We start from the raw sequence: 15,353 nt of genomic DNA, 5'->3' as shown, positions 1-15,353 counted from the left end.
GTAATTTGCAAGAATTGAAACTACTCCACATGAATCCCCAAGGGAGACTCATTTGCACAGCTGCTGTGGCAGTGGCTGAACTAAAACCAGTGCTATTGGCATTGATGCCTGTAGAAAGTGCCCTTGGAGGGCACTGAATCTTTCACTGCCTTCGTAATTGGCTCACATTAGAGCAAGAAACTCAATCTTTTTGAATATACAAAACAGAAACTAATATGTAGAAATAATTTTGATACAGCCTTATCAGCATAAAAATAGAAATGAGAAATTACATATAATGACAGAACAGCCAGGAACGCAGGCTGGTGTTATAATTTTGATTAATATCTCAACATTTGAAAAATTATCATAAAGCAAGATGTTAGGACAATGTGAAAAATAGTACAATGCAACCATTTGGAAGTGATGTAATCTAGATTCTCCATGGTAACAGAATGAACAAAAATTAAGTCCAGATATAAGAACTGATGTGGAGAAATTAATACTTTCAAATATTTTGAGGTAATAAGGAAATTGATGAATGAAGTTTTGTCTTGTAATAGGGAATCTACAACGTTATAAACTGCAAACTGTACTATTATATATCTTTGTATATGAAAATGTCTCTGCTTAATAGTTTACATGGCTGCTCCTCTTGCTAAAGTGACTCTGGATGGCAAACAGTTTAAAATTAGAACAATATAACTAACTGTAAACCACCACCCCCAGCAACATATAATCAAAGAAAAAGAAATACTATAGCAGCTGAGAATTAAAAAAAAACTTCAGTGTAATAACAAACCACTCACACCTCACTAACTTCTGAACCAGACCCCAGTAGTATTCTTGCTAGATTTTTAGGGTCATTTAAAAAAACTGTACATGCTAGCATATTAAGGACATTCTGCCAATTATTCACATAATTTATATTATGCCATTTGAAATATTATAATTTCATGTATTCCTCCTGATAGCTGTGCCTTATTTAAAGTACATGTTAGGGTTTTTTGCATTTTATAATTTAATATATTAACATTTCATGTACACATACAGTGATACAGGCTAAGTACAGGTTAGGTGATTTTGTCCATGAAGATAGAGCCATCTTGTGATCAAAATTAAAACTACAATGTTTTGGCTTCTATTCATTGTTACAAAAACTGGTTTGGAAAATGTAGTACTATAATTCACTGATTAAGCATAGTGGCTGGCCAGTCTGAAGATACCACTTTTTTACCTGTCTTTTGGGCTTGTTTGTCCATATGAAACTTATCAGAACATCAAATTAGTTACATTTTTGTTTTAAACCATACCGTGCATTTACAGATTTCTTTGGAATTATACAAAGATATCAAAAGACACTTACCAATGGGTGATTTTTCATTAAAATATGGCACTAGTTTTGGTAGTGTGTTATGGGGTACACTTAAGGTTAGTTATTCTTGCCTATCTTTTTGTAGATTAGAGTCCATTTCATCAGCTGTATTAATACTTTTCTCATATAATATATGCTATGTTCATGCAATATGCTAAATTATAGTTTATTAAATAAACCTGAATTGTTGGATTTACACAACCCACTAAGCCACAATCAAGCAAAATACTAGAGCTTGGCATTTCAAAGTATACTTGTATAAACAATAGCCTTCCTGAAAGTATTAAAACAACCACTTCTGCAAGTCTCAGCATGGTTGCATTAAAGGCTTTCTCCAGCTGACTATATACACACACGCACAGCCAACATCTTGCTGGGACTGCCAGAGGGAAAAAAAACAGCTTTGCATGCTTGCATGCATAACGGCAGACAGCCAGGAAAAGCCTTCAGGGTAGCAACACCAAGCCTTCAGGAGGATTCAAGTGCTTTAAGGATTCAAGGAGAGCTCTTTTGCTTAAACGAGCTGTGACAAAATCAGGTTTATTCAGAAGTAGCACAATTCCTTCCAGTTTACTTTGGGGATTCATAGAGTTTTACATTGCACTGCCACTACCCCAAAATGACAACATACTGATGTTCTCATTCATGAATTCTTTTCCTAGTATTTTAGATATGGGGGAATTACTCTATCACTTATTTACTCAGAGAATCAATTGGTTATGAACAATTATACTTTTATTTTATAATAAGACTGTATGAACACATAGTATATATTGTTTCTGCTAGCAATGCTGCAATAAAATTTTGTGCAAATTTTGTGCAAATTCCATAAATAAAGTATGGAAACTGAAGTCCAACACAGTTGGAGAGTGTCAGACTAGCAATGAAAGCTCAAAGAAAGCTTTGGAGCCTTCTCTCGCCAGACGAAGACCCCAAAATACAGCTTTGCGGGGTAAGCGGTTAGCAGAAATTCAGCCATACGGACTAAGTAGGCACATCACTGGGTGTAAAGAGAGGTGAGCGAGCACGACTAGCGGGTTAACCCGTGTCTGAATTCGACGAAAGAGACCAGAGATTGAATCCCAAACAGGTACGAGGCTCCCTCGAGGATCGCGGCCCGGTCACAGCTTCGGAGGCTTCCCTCCCTCGCAGGGTTGTTGTGAGCGTAAAACACGGGCGCTTCTGAGCTCCGGCAGCTCCTCTTCCACCCCGTCCCGGCCTTGTGTTCCTAAGCTGCCCCCCTTCCCCGCAGGGCTGCTTCGTTCCATTCCTTAACCCAGCCTCCGGAGGCGAGGCCGGCCTTCAAACAACCGGCCAGCCTCCCGGGTTACGTCTCCTCACCCTGTCAGGATGTGAGCTCACGACGCCGCCGCCTCCTTCCTTTTGTGTAATGCTTACCGGTTCCGTGTAAGCAAAGAAGCCCGAGAGTCTCTCTGGGCCTTCCTGGCCCGGGTTACCCAGGTTGGGCCCCCTCTAGTTCTGGCGAGAAGGGGGTAAGTAGCAGGCTGGAGGGCGAGTGAGGGGCGGCGGCTGAAAATGCGGCCAGGAGAGCTAGTTTGCTCGCTCGCTCCGATCTTGGTCCAGCAGTCGCAAGGAGGCTGGCCGGTGCCCGCGTGTGGGGGATTAAGGGCAGCTTGGCAGAATGTGTGGTTCGCCCTACGGTCGCATGTCTTCGTTAGCCAGCAAAGCATACCCGGTCGTCCCTGGCCATGCGGGCTGGGTGTCCAACGGTGTCAGGCAGGAGCCCGGGTGGAGAAAAAATCCTCGAGTTGGGGCTTTCCACTCCAATCTTTTGAAGGATGCCTCTAGGACGGAAGATCCTTGCGGCACCCTGTCGTTTGAACTCCCCCTACAAGCGAGTAGCATGTGGCGAGTAAGAGCTTGGGCTCGGACCGGGGAGATCCAAGCTCAAGTCTTCCCTCAGCCACTGAAGTTATCGAGGGGCTTGTGGAGGCGTTAGATCTCAGCCTAAGCTACCTCACAGGGTTGTTGTTTGAGGGGCAACAAGGGACTGCTAAATGCAGGGACTTGTGTCCTGAAGGAAAGTCAAGGTATAAATCTTAGATACACGAAAAAAATCTGAATCATCCAATTTAGAGGGGGCTCTCCAAAAAGGAGGAGACAATTGGTGATAGTGAATTTTTGAGAGGAATGAAGAGAAAAGCAGACAGATTGACTTTGAGAAGCTAACTGGTTTCCACTTGTCACATCATGTGTAATCATGGTTTATTTCATCATCATCATCAAAAACAGCTAGGTTGATGAAAAGTGTTATGCCAGGACCAGATAAGCCACTTTATAGTTCAGCGCTTTCCATACTTTAGTGGCATAGTGCCGTCATAGGAATATGAACTTAAAAGCACAGAATATCTTTAAAAAGCTGAAGGCATTTATGATTTCTGAATATATTGGACTGCATCTCTGTCCATTCTCCCTGAAGAATGTCCATGCAGGTTGGAGAGATGTAATTCAGCGTATGAAAAGACCAAATATGTGAAATCTAATATGAACAGTAAGAGGTGTAAGTTTATATTTGACAATAAATTCTAGGAAGAAGGTAGATAGAGCTGTACATTACAGTACTGGCCTAGAACATAATAATACTGAAGGAGAGACATCCACTTGTTCTGGCATTACCACTTCAGAAAATAGCCTTTCTCAGTTAAGTTAACTTTATTATGGTCACTGACCAACATTTTCTGCAATTATAAGATGTTACAAAGTAAAAAGCATTGATGTTTTCTAAAATCAATAGAAGTAAATAAAATAATTCACTATAATACTATAAATGCAGATACAATACTAAGGAATTTTGATATTAAAACTGACAGGATTATAAAACTATTTTGTGAACAAAAAAACTAAAGTGCTTACATACTAAATACTAAACTACAAGCATATATGCAAATATATGTATATACTATATATGTATGCATTAGGGTCAATGACTGGAAAAGTACAACAGAGGACTAAAGCATAAAACAACTTTCTAAAACAAATGTCAGATTTGGGTTTGGGTTTGGAAGAAAGATATCTGTCAGGAACCTTTGGAACATTAAAGACATAAAATAAAAAAACATTTTTATTTGATTGATAATTTCTTTATCAACCTAACCCTTTTGGAGGCTATTTTAAACATTTATTTATTTATACATACAATTTATACATTTTTATAGGCTGTCTGACTCCCAACAACTCTGGATGGACTCCCAACTTGGATTGCTGAAAGTCAGAGAAAATAAAAGCAATATATAAGGTAGATATAGAATGTAGTCTCTTAGCTAAGTGTAAGCTTTTTGTGGCAATTGTTAATGTTATTGGCTGTGGATTATATTAACAGTGATATTTATTGTTTGTGTAGTGTTATCATTTGAACCTACAAGAAATAGGAGGGAACAATACGTATGCCACCTTGAGTTGTTAAAAATAAAGGCAGGATATAAATCTAATAAATAAATAAAACACCTGAAACTGTTTTAAATAACTAAAACTATATCACAAACTGTAATGTGAAAGTCAACATGACTGCTTCCTCCTCATTGTAGAAAGGATGCTTAATACATAAAAATTAATAGCTAACTATGATTACCTGTAGCGTAATTTGTATTTATTTTTGAAAAATTGTATGCACATATGCAGTTGTGTATTTCTGTACATATACAGAAATACATAAATCTACAGCATATACATAAATATTGTACATTTTAATTATTGTAACAAGAGAAGCAGTTTAGAAAATATTGTGGGTTAGCTCTATAAGAAGTTAATTGAATTAAAGTTCTATTGAAATCCATAGGATCATCTGAATGATAATTTTGCCTGTTCATTTCAATGAGGATACATGTTCAGTTTGTGTAACTAACGCTACTGTTGTAGTGGAGTTAGTGTCTAAGAAGTGATAAATCATTCACTTTTTTGCAAACCCTGCTGATAGGGGAGGAGATGTCTGAGAAGGCAGACTTAACATTTTATTTTCTGTTTGTTATATTCTTTGTTGTTTTCCCTTTCCTTTTTATTTCAGCAAGAAAGAAGTTGTAATGCCAGGTTAGTATAAAGGCACAAATATTCCCAAGGCCACTGTGGCAGACAAGGGGCTTTGGATCCAGCTGATACAAGGTCATCCTTGTTCCATCTCTAGCATGCCATGTTTTGAGGGTTACTGTTCTAAGATTAGGAAATGTTTTCACTACCTCAGGAGAAGGAGAATTCATATACAGGTAGTCCTCAGTTAATGACTGCCCTGTTTAGCAACTGTTCAAAGTTATGACGGCACTGAAAAAGTGACTTTATGACCAGTTCTCAAACTTACAACCATTGCATCATTCCTGCAGTCACATGATTGCCGTTTGTGAGCTTCACAGCTGGCTTCTGACAAGCAAAGTCAATGGAGAAACTGGCAATAAAATCGTAAGTCACAGTCATGTGATGTCTCACTTAACAACTGTGGATGATTCGCTTTACGGCCTCAGCGGAAGTGACGTGTATGTCCAGCACAGTCACATGATGTTTCACTTAACAACCACGTCACTTAGCAATGGAGTTGCTAGTCCCAGTTGCGGTCAGTAAGTGAGGACTACCTGTAACCATTTTGCTATTTAAAAATATTGAAGCTATTTATATGCCTGAAGGATACATTTATGAAACCATTAATTAGATTAACATTTCTCCTTTTGCTATGTTTTTACTAGTGGTATTAAGACTGCAGCATTCAGAAACTTTGGCTCAGTAGACATACTGGTGACACACAGCCGTACTGCTTCTACCTGGATTGCATACTTAAAAACCATTGCGTAGCAGGAAAGGGAGAATTCTCAGCATCAAAGATGGTTATTCATAGAAGGGATTAACAGAATAAGTGATATTTGATATTTGCTCAATTATTAGCAATTATACACCTTTTAAATTTGATAATTTTAATTACTGTAGGTATGTCATACCAAACAACAGCATAATCTGGCCCTTTTTATATATATAAAAGAACCCATCCATTGTTTTATGACTTACATTGTAATTATTTTTAATTCATTTTTGTCAGCTTCTTGTAAAAAAGGGTAACATTTAATAAACTGTTCTGTTTGGGAATGTTTTTAATAATGACCATGATTTAGAAACTGTACAAATATGTAGTAAAATAAATTAGGCTTCACTTGTAACCATTGATTTGTAGCCTGTATGTAGATATCAGGAAAGAAAAAATGTAATGCCAGAAGTTAACATAGTGGACTACAAACAGAATTTAAGTAAAATTGATTTTTTTGTGCAGAATTTGGCTATTGAGAATCTGTTTTGAGTTCTGAAGGGTAAAAAAAAAACCCTATCCAACTATTTTAATCAAGTTTTATAGAGTTATAAACGTTAGCTAAATTAATCACATGAATAAAAGAAGGAAGTAATAAACTTATTAATTTTTATTAAAAACTATACAAGCAACCATTTATGCTAGTAATTTGAACAGGACCAGTATGTAAGTATCCTAGTTTGAGAACAATACAGTCAAGATGATAAAGTAACTTTGTCTTTTTTAGGTGGCACAGTAACATTGAAGTAAAGAAGCTGCAATGGGGAATCAGCTGGCTGGCATTGCCCCCTCTCAGATACTTTCTGTTGACAGCTATTTCTCAGACATCCATGATTTTGAATATGACAAAAGTTTGGGCAGCACTCGTTTTTTTAAAGTTGCCCGAGCCAAGCACCGAGAAGGTTTAGTGGTTGTCAAGGTGTTTGCCATTCAAGATCCAACTTTACCATTAACTAGTTATAAGCAGGAGCTGGAGGAACTGAAAATACGGTTGCATTCTGCACAAAACTGTCTTCCTTTTCAGAAGGCCACATTGTCTGAAAAAGCAGCCATGTTGTTCAGGCAGTATGTGCGAGATAATCTCTATGACCGTATTAGTACTCGGCCATTCCTAAACAACATTGAAAAGAGATGGATTGCCTTCCAGATCTTGACTGCAGTGGACCAAGCACACAGGTCTGGAGTCCGGCATGGAGACATCAAAACTGAAAACGTAATGGTGACCAGCTGGAACTGGGTCCTTTTAACCGATTTTGCAAGCTTTAAACCAACCTACCTCCCTGAAGACAATCCTGCTGATTTCAATTATTTCTTTGATACTTCAAGAAGGAGAACATGCTACATTGCTCCAGAGCGCTTTGTTGATGGTAGTATGTTTGCCACAGAACTGGAAAGTATCCGAGATCCTTCCACTCCCCTGGTTGATTTGGCCAACAGCAATCAACGCAGCAGGGGGGAATTGAAACGTGCAATGGATATATTTTCTGCAGGTATTTCAGAGTGATCAAATAGTTATGAATGATCTGTGCTTTGCCTTCATAGGCAATAAGTAGTAAACATTTCAATGTTGAAAACTAGTCTTGAAAAGTATACTCTGATTTCTGGAAGAAGCCAGGGAAGCTTTTGTGCAAAGTTGGGATCACTAGTACTCTAAATCAGTGTTTCTCAAACTTGGCAAACTTTAACATGTGTGGGCTTCAACTCCCAGAATTCCCCAGTGAGCATGCTGGCTGGGGATTCTGGGAGTTGAAGTCCACACATCTTCAAGTTGTCAAGCTTGAGAAACACTGCTCTAAATCACCTGGCCATCCTGTGATTAGTATAATTATTTAGCTGGTTTCCTCAAAGTTCTGCTGGAAATATAAAGCTAGATTTGTTTTTTCAGGCATATGTGATATGGTGCCATTTCAGAGTATACATAGAAGAATATGTATCTGAAAGTTCTTACTACATTTTAAAAAGTACTATGCATAGAAAACCATTAAGTATGAAAGATCAAGCCTTGCTTTCTCCTTTAATATTCTAGTATTCTGCAAGCAGTCAGTTTAGACACACAGGGGAAGCAATTGGTTGTAGGTTTGGTGGCCGTCTGAGTTCTGAAATCATACTGTCCCAGGAAACCTTTTCTGATACTTCTGTAATTAACCTAGTGTAAAATACACTGAATAATAGTAGTGACTGTATATTTGTGTGCTTTGGAAAAAGCAAAAAGTGTTTTGGAATATGTGGCAACCCAAACATAATATTTTTCTGCAACTTTAATTGGGGCTTCCCTTGTATTTGGTCTTGAAACTGCAGCAGATTCAGACTTCAGCAGCCAGGTTACTGAGAGGAGCAACTGGTAGTTCACGTGATGAAGCAATAGCATTGGCTGTCAGTTGAGACCAGGTTCCAAGTCTGTGTTCTAACATATCAACCTCTAAATAAATTGGGGCCAGGATCTGTATCGAAATATCTTTACCATTGTAGAGATAAGTCTCTGACAACATGATGGGAGATCCTTCTATATACTGAGAGTTGCTGAGAGCCATCTAGCAGTTGCTTGTTGGGGGGGGTTCCTTGTGGTGGGGTTCCTGTGCTATAGATAGCTCCCCCCTCTGAAATTTGGGAACCCCCTGTTATAACAACTTTTAGGCACTTCCTGGAATGCATGGCTAGAAAAATGGTCCCCCACTTTTTATTTTTATTGAATTTTGTTTTAACATTTTAATTTTGTATTTTATTGCTGTTTTTATTGTAAATGATTTTGAGATAGATATACCGCTTTCAGCACAGAAAGCAGTAAATATAGTAATTAAATGCATTATTTAAATTTGTTAATAAATACATTTAGTTTATTTCCTGAGATCACAGCTGCCCTTTGCAGTTGCCCCATGACTCCAGGAAAAAAAATAGCTGCTTTAAAAAGTTGTAGACAGGTGCTACATTTGTACCAAATGAATTCCAAAGCTGCTGTTTCAAGTTCAATCTAAAGCATTGCACAACCCTTTTTATTATATACCTGTATGTGAAGATTGTTTGTCTTCATGTGGGTTTTAATCTGCTAGTGTGGAAGATTGATCTTGTTAGCTAGCCCTAAATTGATGAGTAGTAAAATTACAAACCATTTTGCTGACATGGAATAATAATAAGAGCATTTTGGGGAGTGGGTATTTTTCTACTGCTCAATATTCTTTTGATTTTAGATTAGATAATTTGTGCAGGTTGTCTATCTGTATGAATCAGTTTGCAATTTCAAGAAGTTCATTGTGGCTTCACAAAAACCACATGAGCATTTTTACATTTACATGAACTGTCGTTGGCTACTTCTGCTTTAGGTAACAATCGTACGTAGTTGCAAAGTCCCACAGCTAACTGAAAGATGTAGAACAATCTCTTAAGGTAGATTTTGAGCAAGCCAAATTACATAATTGGTCCTTTTCCTGTTCATATATTTGATGGCTCTTTTTTGCAATTCACAGTGAATAAGCTAGGTTCATCTATGCTCTTGATGTCATCAGTTGACAATAAATTTAAAGCAAGCGGCAATTGTTTTAATGCAGGGGCATGATGTTTTTAAAGAGGGTTATATGGATGGAGTTTGTCAGAATGATGCCCCAAGAATAGTTGACACAAGATTGAAGGTTTAGTGTACCTGTTTTTAATTAAGCGCCATGACCAGTATTTGGTCATTGTACTTCTGAAGATCAGCAACAACACTCAGGGGCTCTGAGTGTTACATACATGGCCCATGGATTGTCCAATCTTGCTTTAAAGTGAGCTTCCAAATGTTTTTAGATGATCTTGTTGCAGCCAGCTATTGGGAAATCTGTGTATTAACAGGGGCTGCATGTACTTGTCTACCAAGCTGAAAAGCCAAATCTGCACCTTGGATTTAGTGGTGAGCCACCATTTTTAATAGCTGTGGAGATAGAATCAGATTTCTTTAATGTATGTTCTAGTGGTGTTTTCTGGGATTCTTAGGATACCAGAAGAAAAAAAAAGGATATGACTAATAATTCTTTTTCTCGCCTCAGCCAGGTGGGGCTTCTGTTTCTTTTAAAAGGCACAATAGAGGCTGCCAACTTGATGCCTTCTAGGTATTTTGGAGCAAAACTCCACCATCTCTCTTGCCATTGGCCATGTTGGCTTAGGCTAAATGGAAATTGAATTCCTTCCTCCAACTTTAATCCTCCATAAACCTTACTGCCTCCTCTTTCCCAGCTGCAAGATGCAGGCTAATACTGTACAACTAAGCTATTAAAGACATGAGAATATATTAAGGAGGTAGAAAAAGCTGATCTCTTTCTTCTTTATGTGGTCTCAGAAAAATGTGTGTCCACTTGATGAGCAGATCACTATGATCTCACTGCAGTTAGGTTGTGTATGGGGAGCTTTGAATGCTCCCTCATATTTTTAAAAAATGTACACAAGCTAATAGAGTGCATGGGTTTTCACCTAACCATCTTCTTGACATGCAGATATGAATTTTTTTGTAATATTAGTCAACTGCCAAGGATGCAATATTTTTACTAGCAGTCTAAAGTGGAGATGTCTAAAGTAGGTGGTTTATGTTTAGTTATGAAGAGTTTTAGATGAGCATGGAATTTAAAATCAAAGCTTTCAAAATTTGTAATGACGGTTCAGAGCGGAAACTAAGAATGTAGGTGTTCAGTTTTCTACTAGCATATTGTAGATATACCAAATCTAGGCCAGTTAGTAGTTACAAGACATAGCTGACTTTGTTATGATCATGAAAGCCAATAAATGCCTAATTCGTAATTGTCAGGTATTTATTTTCTTTTTTCCCCCCCAGGTTGTGTAATAGCTGAGTTGTTTACAGAAGGTGTACCTCTCTTTGACTTGTCACAGCTTTTGGCATATAGAAATGGCCTCTTTGCCCCTGAACAGGTCCTGAATAAAATTGAAGACCGAAGTATAAGAGAATTGGTAAATAATTCTACTCTCTTTATGGTGGCTTATTGCATTTTTCTCTTCTTATTTAACAGCATTCTTTCTGAATCCTACCCCCCTCACCCCACTACCTTGGCCCTTTTGTTTGGTTTCTTCTGAAGGTTATTCAAATGATCCGGTGTGAGCCTGAAAAGCGTTTAGCAGCTGAAGATTATTTGAAGCAACAACGTAACAATGCATTTCCTGAAATATTTTACACTTTCCTTCAGCCGTACATGGCGCAATTTGCCAAGGAAACCTTTGTATCTGCTGATGAGCGCATCCTTGTTATCCGTAAAGACCTGGACAATATAATCCACAATCTCTGTGGGCATGACCAAACAGAAAAGGCAGAGGGAGAGACAAAGGAAAATGGACTGGTGATCTTGGTGTCTGTGATAACTTCGTGCCTGCAGACCTTGAAATACTGTGATTCAAAACTGGCTGCCTTGGAGTTGATTCTTCAGCTGGCACCTAGGTTAAGTGTAGAAATCCTACTGGATCGTATCACCCCTTATCTCTTGCATTTCAGCAATGACTCTGTGCCCAGGGTGAGGGCAGAAGCTGTTAGGACACTCACTAAAGTTCTGACTTTGGTTAAAGAAGTGCCACGAAATGATACCAATATCTATCCAGAGTACATCTTACCAGGTATTGCTCACCTGGCCCAAGATGAAGCCACTATTGTCAGACTGGCTTATGCTGGTAAGAAGTGAGTGTGGGCTGGGAGATGAGATGAAAAATGACTAGGACTCATTTGAGTGTCAGTTAATTTTCTTTCTGTAAAATAATAACAGAATAAAGATGGCAGCTAATTCTATGCAAGTATGGGTTAGGTGCTGAACTTGATTTCTTTGTATCAGATTTTAGGTTATTAAAAAAATTCTAAAATTGATATTTGGCCATAACTTTCATAACAAGTATGTGTTTCGACTTTACATACCATTCAACATCATTTTATATAGATATCTCTATATAAAGTTCAAGTTGGTGGATGCACTGCAATTTTAAGATGACGTTCCAGGCTCTCACACAAAATGTCTGGATTCATACAACTGCTCCCATGGTGGTTGTGGCTAGTCTCAAGCCCCATTTACCCAATAATGTTTTCTGGTAAGAATGCTCTCTGCCACCCATGTAGCCCAATGGGATGCTACCATTTCCATTACTGTACCAGCTTATTTTATTTCTTTTTTATGAGGTGGGTTGTTCTGTTTCTGAACCAAGCACCATTCACTATGGTATTCCTTAAGAATGCTTATGTGGGACCAAGAGGCACTCTTAACAATAAATATGATGCTACAAACTAGTGTTTTTCTTTGTAGTGTGTGTGGGGGGGGGGAGTGTGGAAGGATAATTAAAATTGTCTGTGAGAACATTGGTGTCCATATTCAGTACACTGCCAACTTCTCCCTGAAGTGTACTTTGTCATCTTTGTATTGCAAGAATGTAATAAGTACTTTTCAGGATTAAGAAAAATGCCTAGTCCATTCTCCTGTTTTCTCATGATGGTCAACCAGAAACCATTCAGAGTTTTCAGGTGAACAAGCCCAACCACATAAATATAGAGAGGGGCATTTTTGCAGGTTATCTAGAACAACTTACATTTTGAATGAAAGTTATTTTAGAAAGTTTGGAAAGCATTAGTGAGGCTTCTGGAACTAAGATTACTTTAGTTCCAGATGTATTTATTCTGTGACACTTTGCTTTTTATTTATTTTTTTAATTTTTGCAGAGAACATAGCATTGTTAGCTGAAACTGCTCTGAGATTTTTGGAGCTAGTCCAGTTGAAAAATCTGAATATGGAAAACGAACCAAATGGTGAAGAAACAGATGATGCAACACATCCTAGTGAAAATTACGATACTGGTAATGTATTTTTTAGTCTGACTTACCTTAAATGTGATGTTTATAATGAACTTGGTGACATTTCCAGATAGACATCTACAGGATAGGATTTTTGTTTTTCATGCTCTTTGAATGTAGTCTTTCCCATTCTAGAACTTTCAAGATATGCTGGCTAGGAATTATGGGAATTGCAGTTCCATCACATCTGGAGGAACATTTTCAGATTCCAGAAAGATACCAAGAATTCCCATTTCTTGGAAATTATGTTATTTTATCATAATCTACAACAACTGAATAAAAAAAACAGTGCTGCTAATAATCTACTTAAATAGGATACATGTTAATGTTCCTATGATAAATCACATTAGCAATTTATCTCAGCAGAAAAAAAAAACCCCAGTCTTAAGTTAGCCATCCTTCTGCTTAGCATTTTCAAATTCTGTGTGGATCTCAATGTACAGTATATGCTTCTATATACCCAAGCAAGGCTTTCCACATGTCATTCAGTGTTAGTGTCATCTTGTGAATGTATATATGCAACAGGTATTAATATGCAGTTATTTTAGTATTGAATGCATCACTGGAGTTGTTCGATCAAGTTGAGAGTCTGTATTCCGAGCACTGTTACACCACTTCCTATTTGAGCAATAGCACAGACTTTAAATGCCTTATTTCAACACTACATAACTGATATTATTACCTGATGCAGGACAAAGTAAGAGTGCTACTTGGAAGGATTTCTGAATTGAATGGAAGCCACTTCACTAGTTAGAGTATCATTTTTTCCTCTCTTGCTATTCATGCTCTTTTTAATCTACTTTGCATTATCCCACCCTTCCCCAACCTAATGTCCTACAGATACGTTGGAGAGTGACTCCATGAATTCCAGGGTGTGATTCTGGGCCCTTTTTCATGATTTCCAAAATGTTTAAAGGGTTTGCTTCCCAGAGGCCTCCCATTCCCAATTCCCACTCATAGACCTCCCAAAAATGCACAAAAAATGAGCTGATAAATTTCAGCTATGCCCCAACCAATAACATCACTGTGTCATAGGATGTCCTTCTGAGACTCTCCAAAGGTTGAAAATCTAAACTGTAGCTCCTAACTCTTTCGAAGTTGCCTATGTCTGCTGTAATTAAATTGTTTTTAGGGTGATGGCAGTGTAGGAGCTTGTGTATGTTGCAGCATGTTCAGGATGTGTGCTGTGAGCAAAACAATCAAATTACTTGATCTTGGGTTTTTGGTGGTCTGAAAGCCAAATGCTATAGAGTATTCCCATAAGTCAAGTCCAAGATATGTGAGAGAGTGCCATGTCAATTCATATTCAAATTTCCCCTTAGCTTTGATGTGCTGTTCCCCCTTTTATTTATCGTATTTTATGATACAATTTTAGAAGAGGTGGATTGTAGACCTGACTACTAGGCTTTTGTTCTTATGTCCCAGTATGTTGCATTTGTCACTAATGCACATGGCACAATTGGGTCATTGGTGACATTTTTTAAAATACATAATTCATTATAATTTCATAAATGTTAAACAGTTCAATGAAGACAAAAGAAGAGATTACTGAGCAAAAGTAATATATTGAGTAGAACAATAATGAATACCATATTCTTCATTTTCTCTAGCAGAAATTCTGTTTCTGTGTTACTGTTGCAGAGCTTCAGGCCTTGCATGAAATGGTTCAGCAGAAAGTGGTCACTTTATTAAGTGATCCAGAAAACATTGTTAAACAGACCTTAATGGAGAATGGGATCACCCGTCTTTGTGTTTTTTTTGGACGTCAAAAAGCCAATGATGTACTTCTCTCCCATATGATCACTTTTCTTAATGATAAGAATGACTGGCATTTACGGGGAGCATTTTTTGACAGCATAGTGGGTAAGTGCTTAGCAACAAAAATCATGTTTTCATTACATTATGGGAGGGATCGTTTGTACTTAACTGGGGAATTAAAGGGTTTTGTATATAAACAAATCCCTCTAATGTGAACAGCTACAAACTTAAGCCAAGTGAGCCAACTTGTATTTATGTGCCAATAGTCAGTAAGCTCTCTCATAAGATGGCCTGTATGGTTGTACAGGTAGTCCTTGGATTATGGCAGCAATTTGGACCGGGATTGCCATCACTAAGCAATGCAGTCGTAAAGCATGACATCATGTGACCATATCACTTAGCAATAGCAGTCCCAGTTGCCATCATAATTCAGGACCTTGCGAGTCATTAAGAAGGAAGAGGCGGGAGTCCCAGGCAAGGAGTGGGGGTTGTCATGGATGGGCTGGAGAGGGCCGTGGGCAGGCACTGGGGAATGCAGGTGGGCTGGCGAGGGCCACAGGTGGTGGGGTGCTGCAGGTGTACAGGTGTGTGCAGGTGGAGGTGCTGCGGGATCTCATACTCTGTAGGGGGCTCCTTGGGTGAAA

At 38.2% G+C, this 15,353-nt stretch overlaps 1 protein-coding gene across 5 annotated transcripts in view; it reads left to right on the top strand.

The window, feature by feature from the left end:
• The window catches only part of PIK3R4 (phosphoinositide-3-kinase regulatory subunit 4), a 52,512-nt gene that overhangs the window by 16,521 nt on the left and 20,638 nt on the right, over nt 1–15,353 (top strand). The window contains exons 1-8 of one of the 5 annotated variants that reach the window (XM_088150892.1): nt 2,713–2,847; nt 4,531–4,610; nt 5,686–5,761; nt 6,880–7,642; nt 10,948–11,081; nt 11,207–11,789; nt 12,820–12,954; nt 14,593–14,814. In XM_088150892.1, coding sequence (XP_088007018.1) covers nt 6,913–7,642; nt 10,948–11,081; nt 11,207–11,789; nt 12,820–12,954; nt 14,593–14,814 — 1,804 coding nt within the window. In that variant the 5' untranslated portion in view covers nt 2,713–2,847; nt 4,531–4,610; nt 5,686–5,761; nt 6,880–6,912. Of the gene's footprint in view, nt 1–2,712; nt 2,848–4,530; nt 4,611–5,685; nt 5,762–6,879; nt 7,643–10,947; nt 11,082–11,206; nt 11,790–12,819; nt 12,955–14,592; nt 14,815–15,353 lie in introns of those variants that run through there. The other 4 variants (XM_007433030.3, XR_015797951.1, XM_088150893.1 and 1 more) reach the window with 4 other exon arrangements.

Source organism: Python bivittatus, unplaced genomic scaffold (genome assembly GCF_059951505.1).
Source record: "Python bivittatus isolate LINGU-HERP-01145 unplaced genomic scaffold, Pbiv_v1 ctg000610_np1212, whole genome shotgun sequence".
In the NCBI taxonomy this organism is placed as follows: Eukaryota; Metazoa; Chordata; class Lepidosauria; order Squamata; family Pythonidae; genus Python; species Python bivittatus.
The sequence above is the reverse complement of the archived record's forward strand: the minus strand, read 5'-3'. Positions and strand labels throughout refer to the sequence as shown.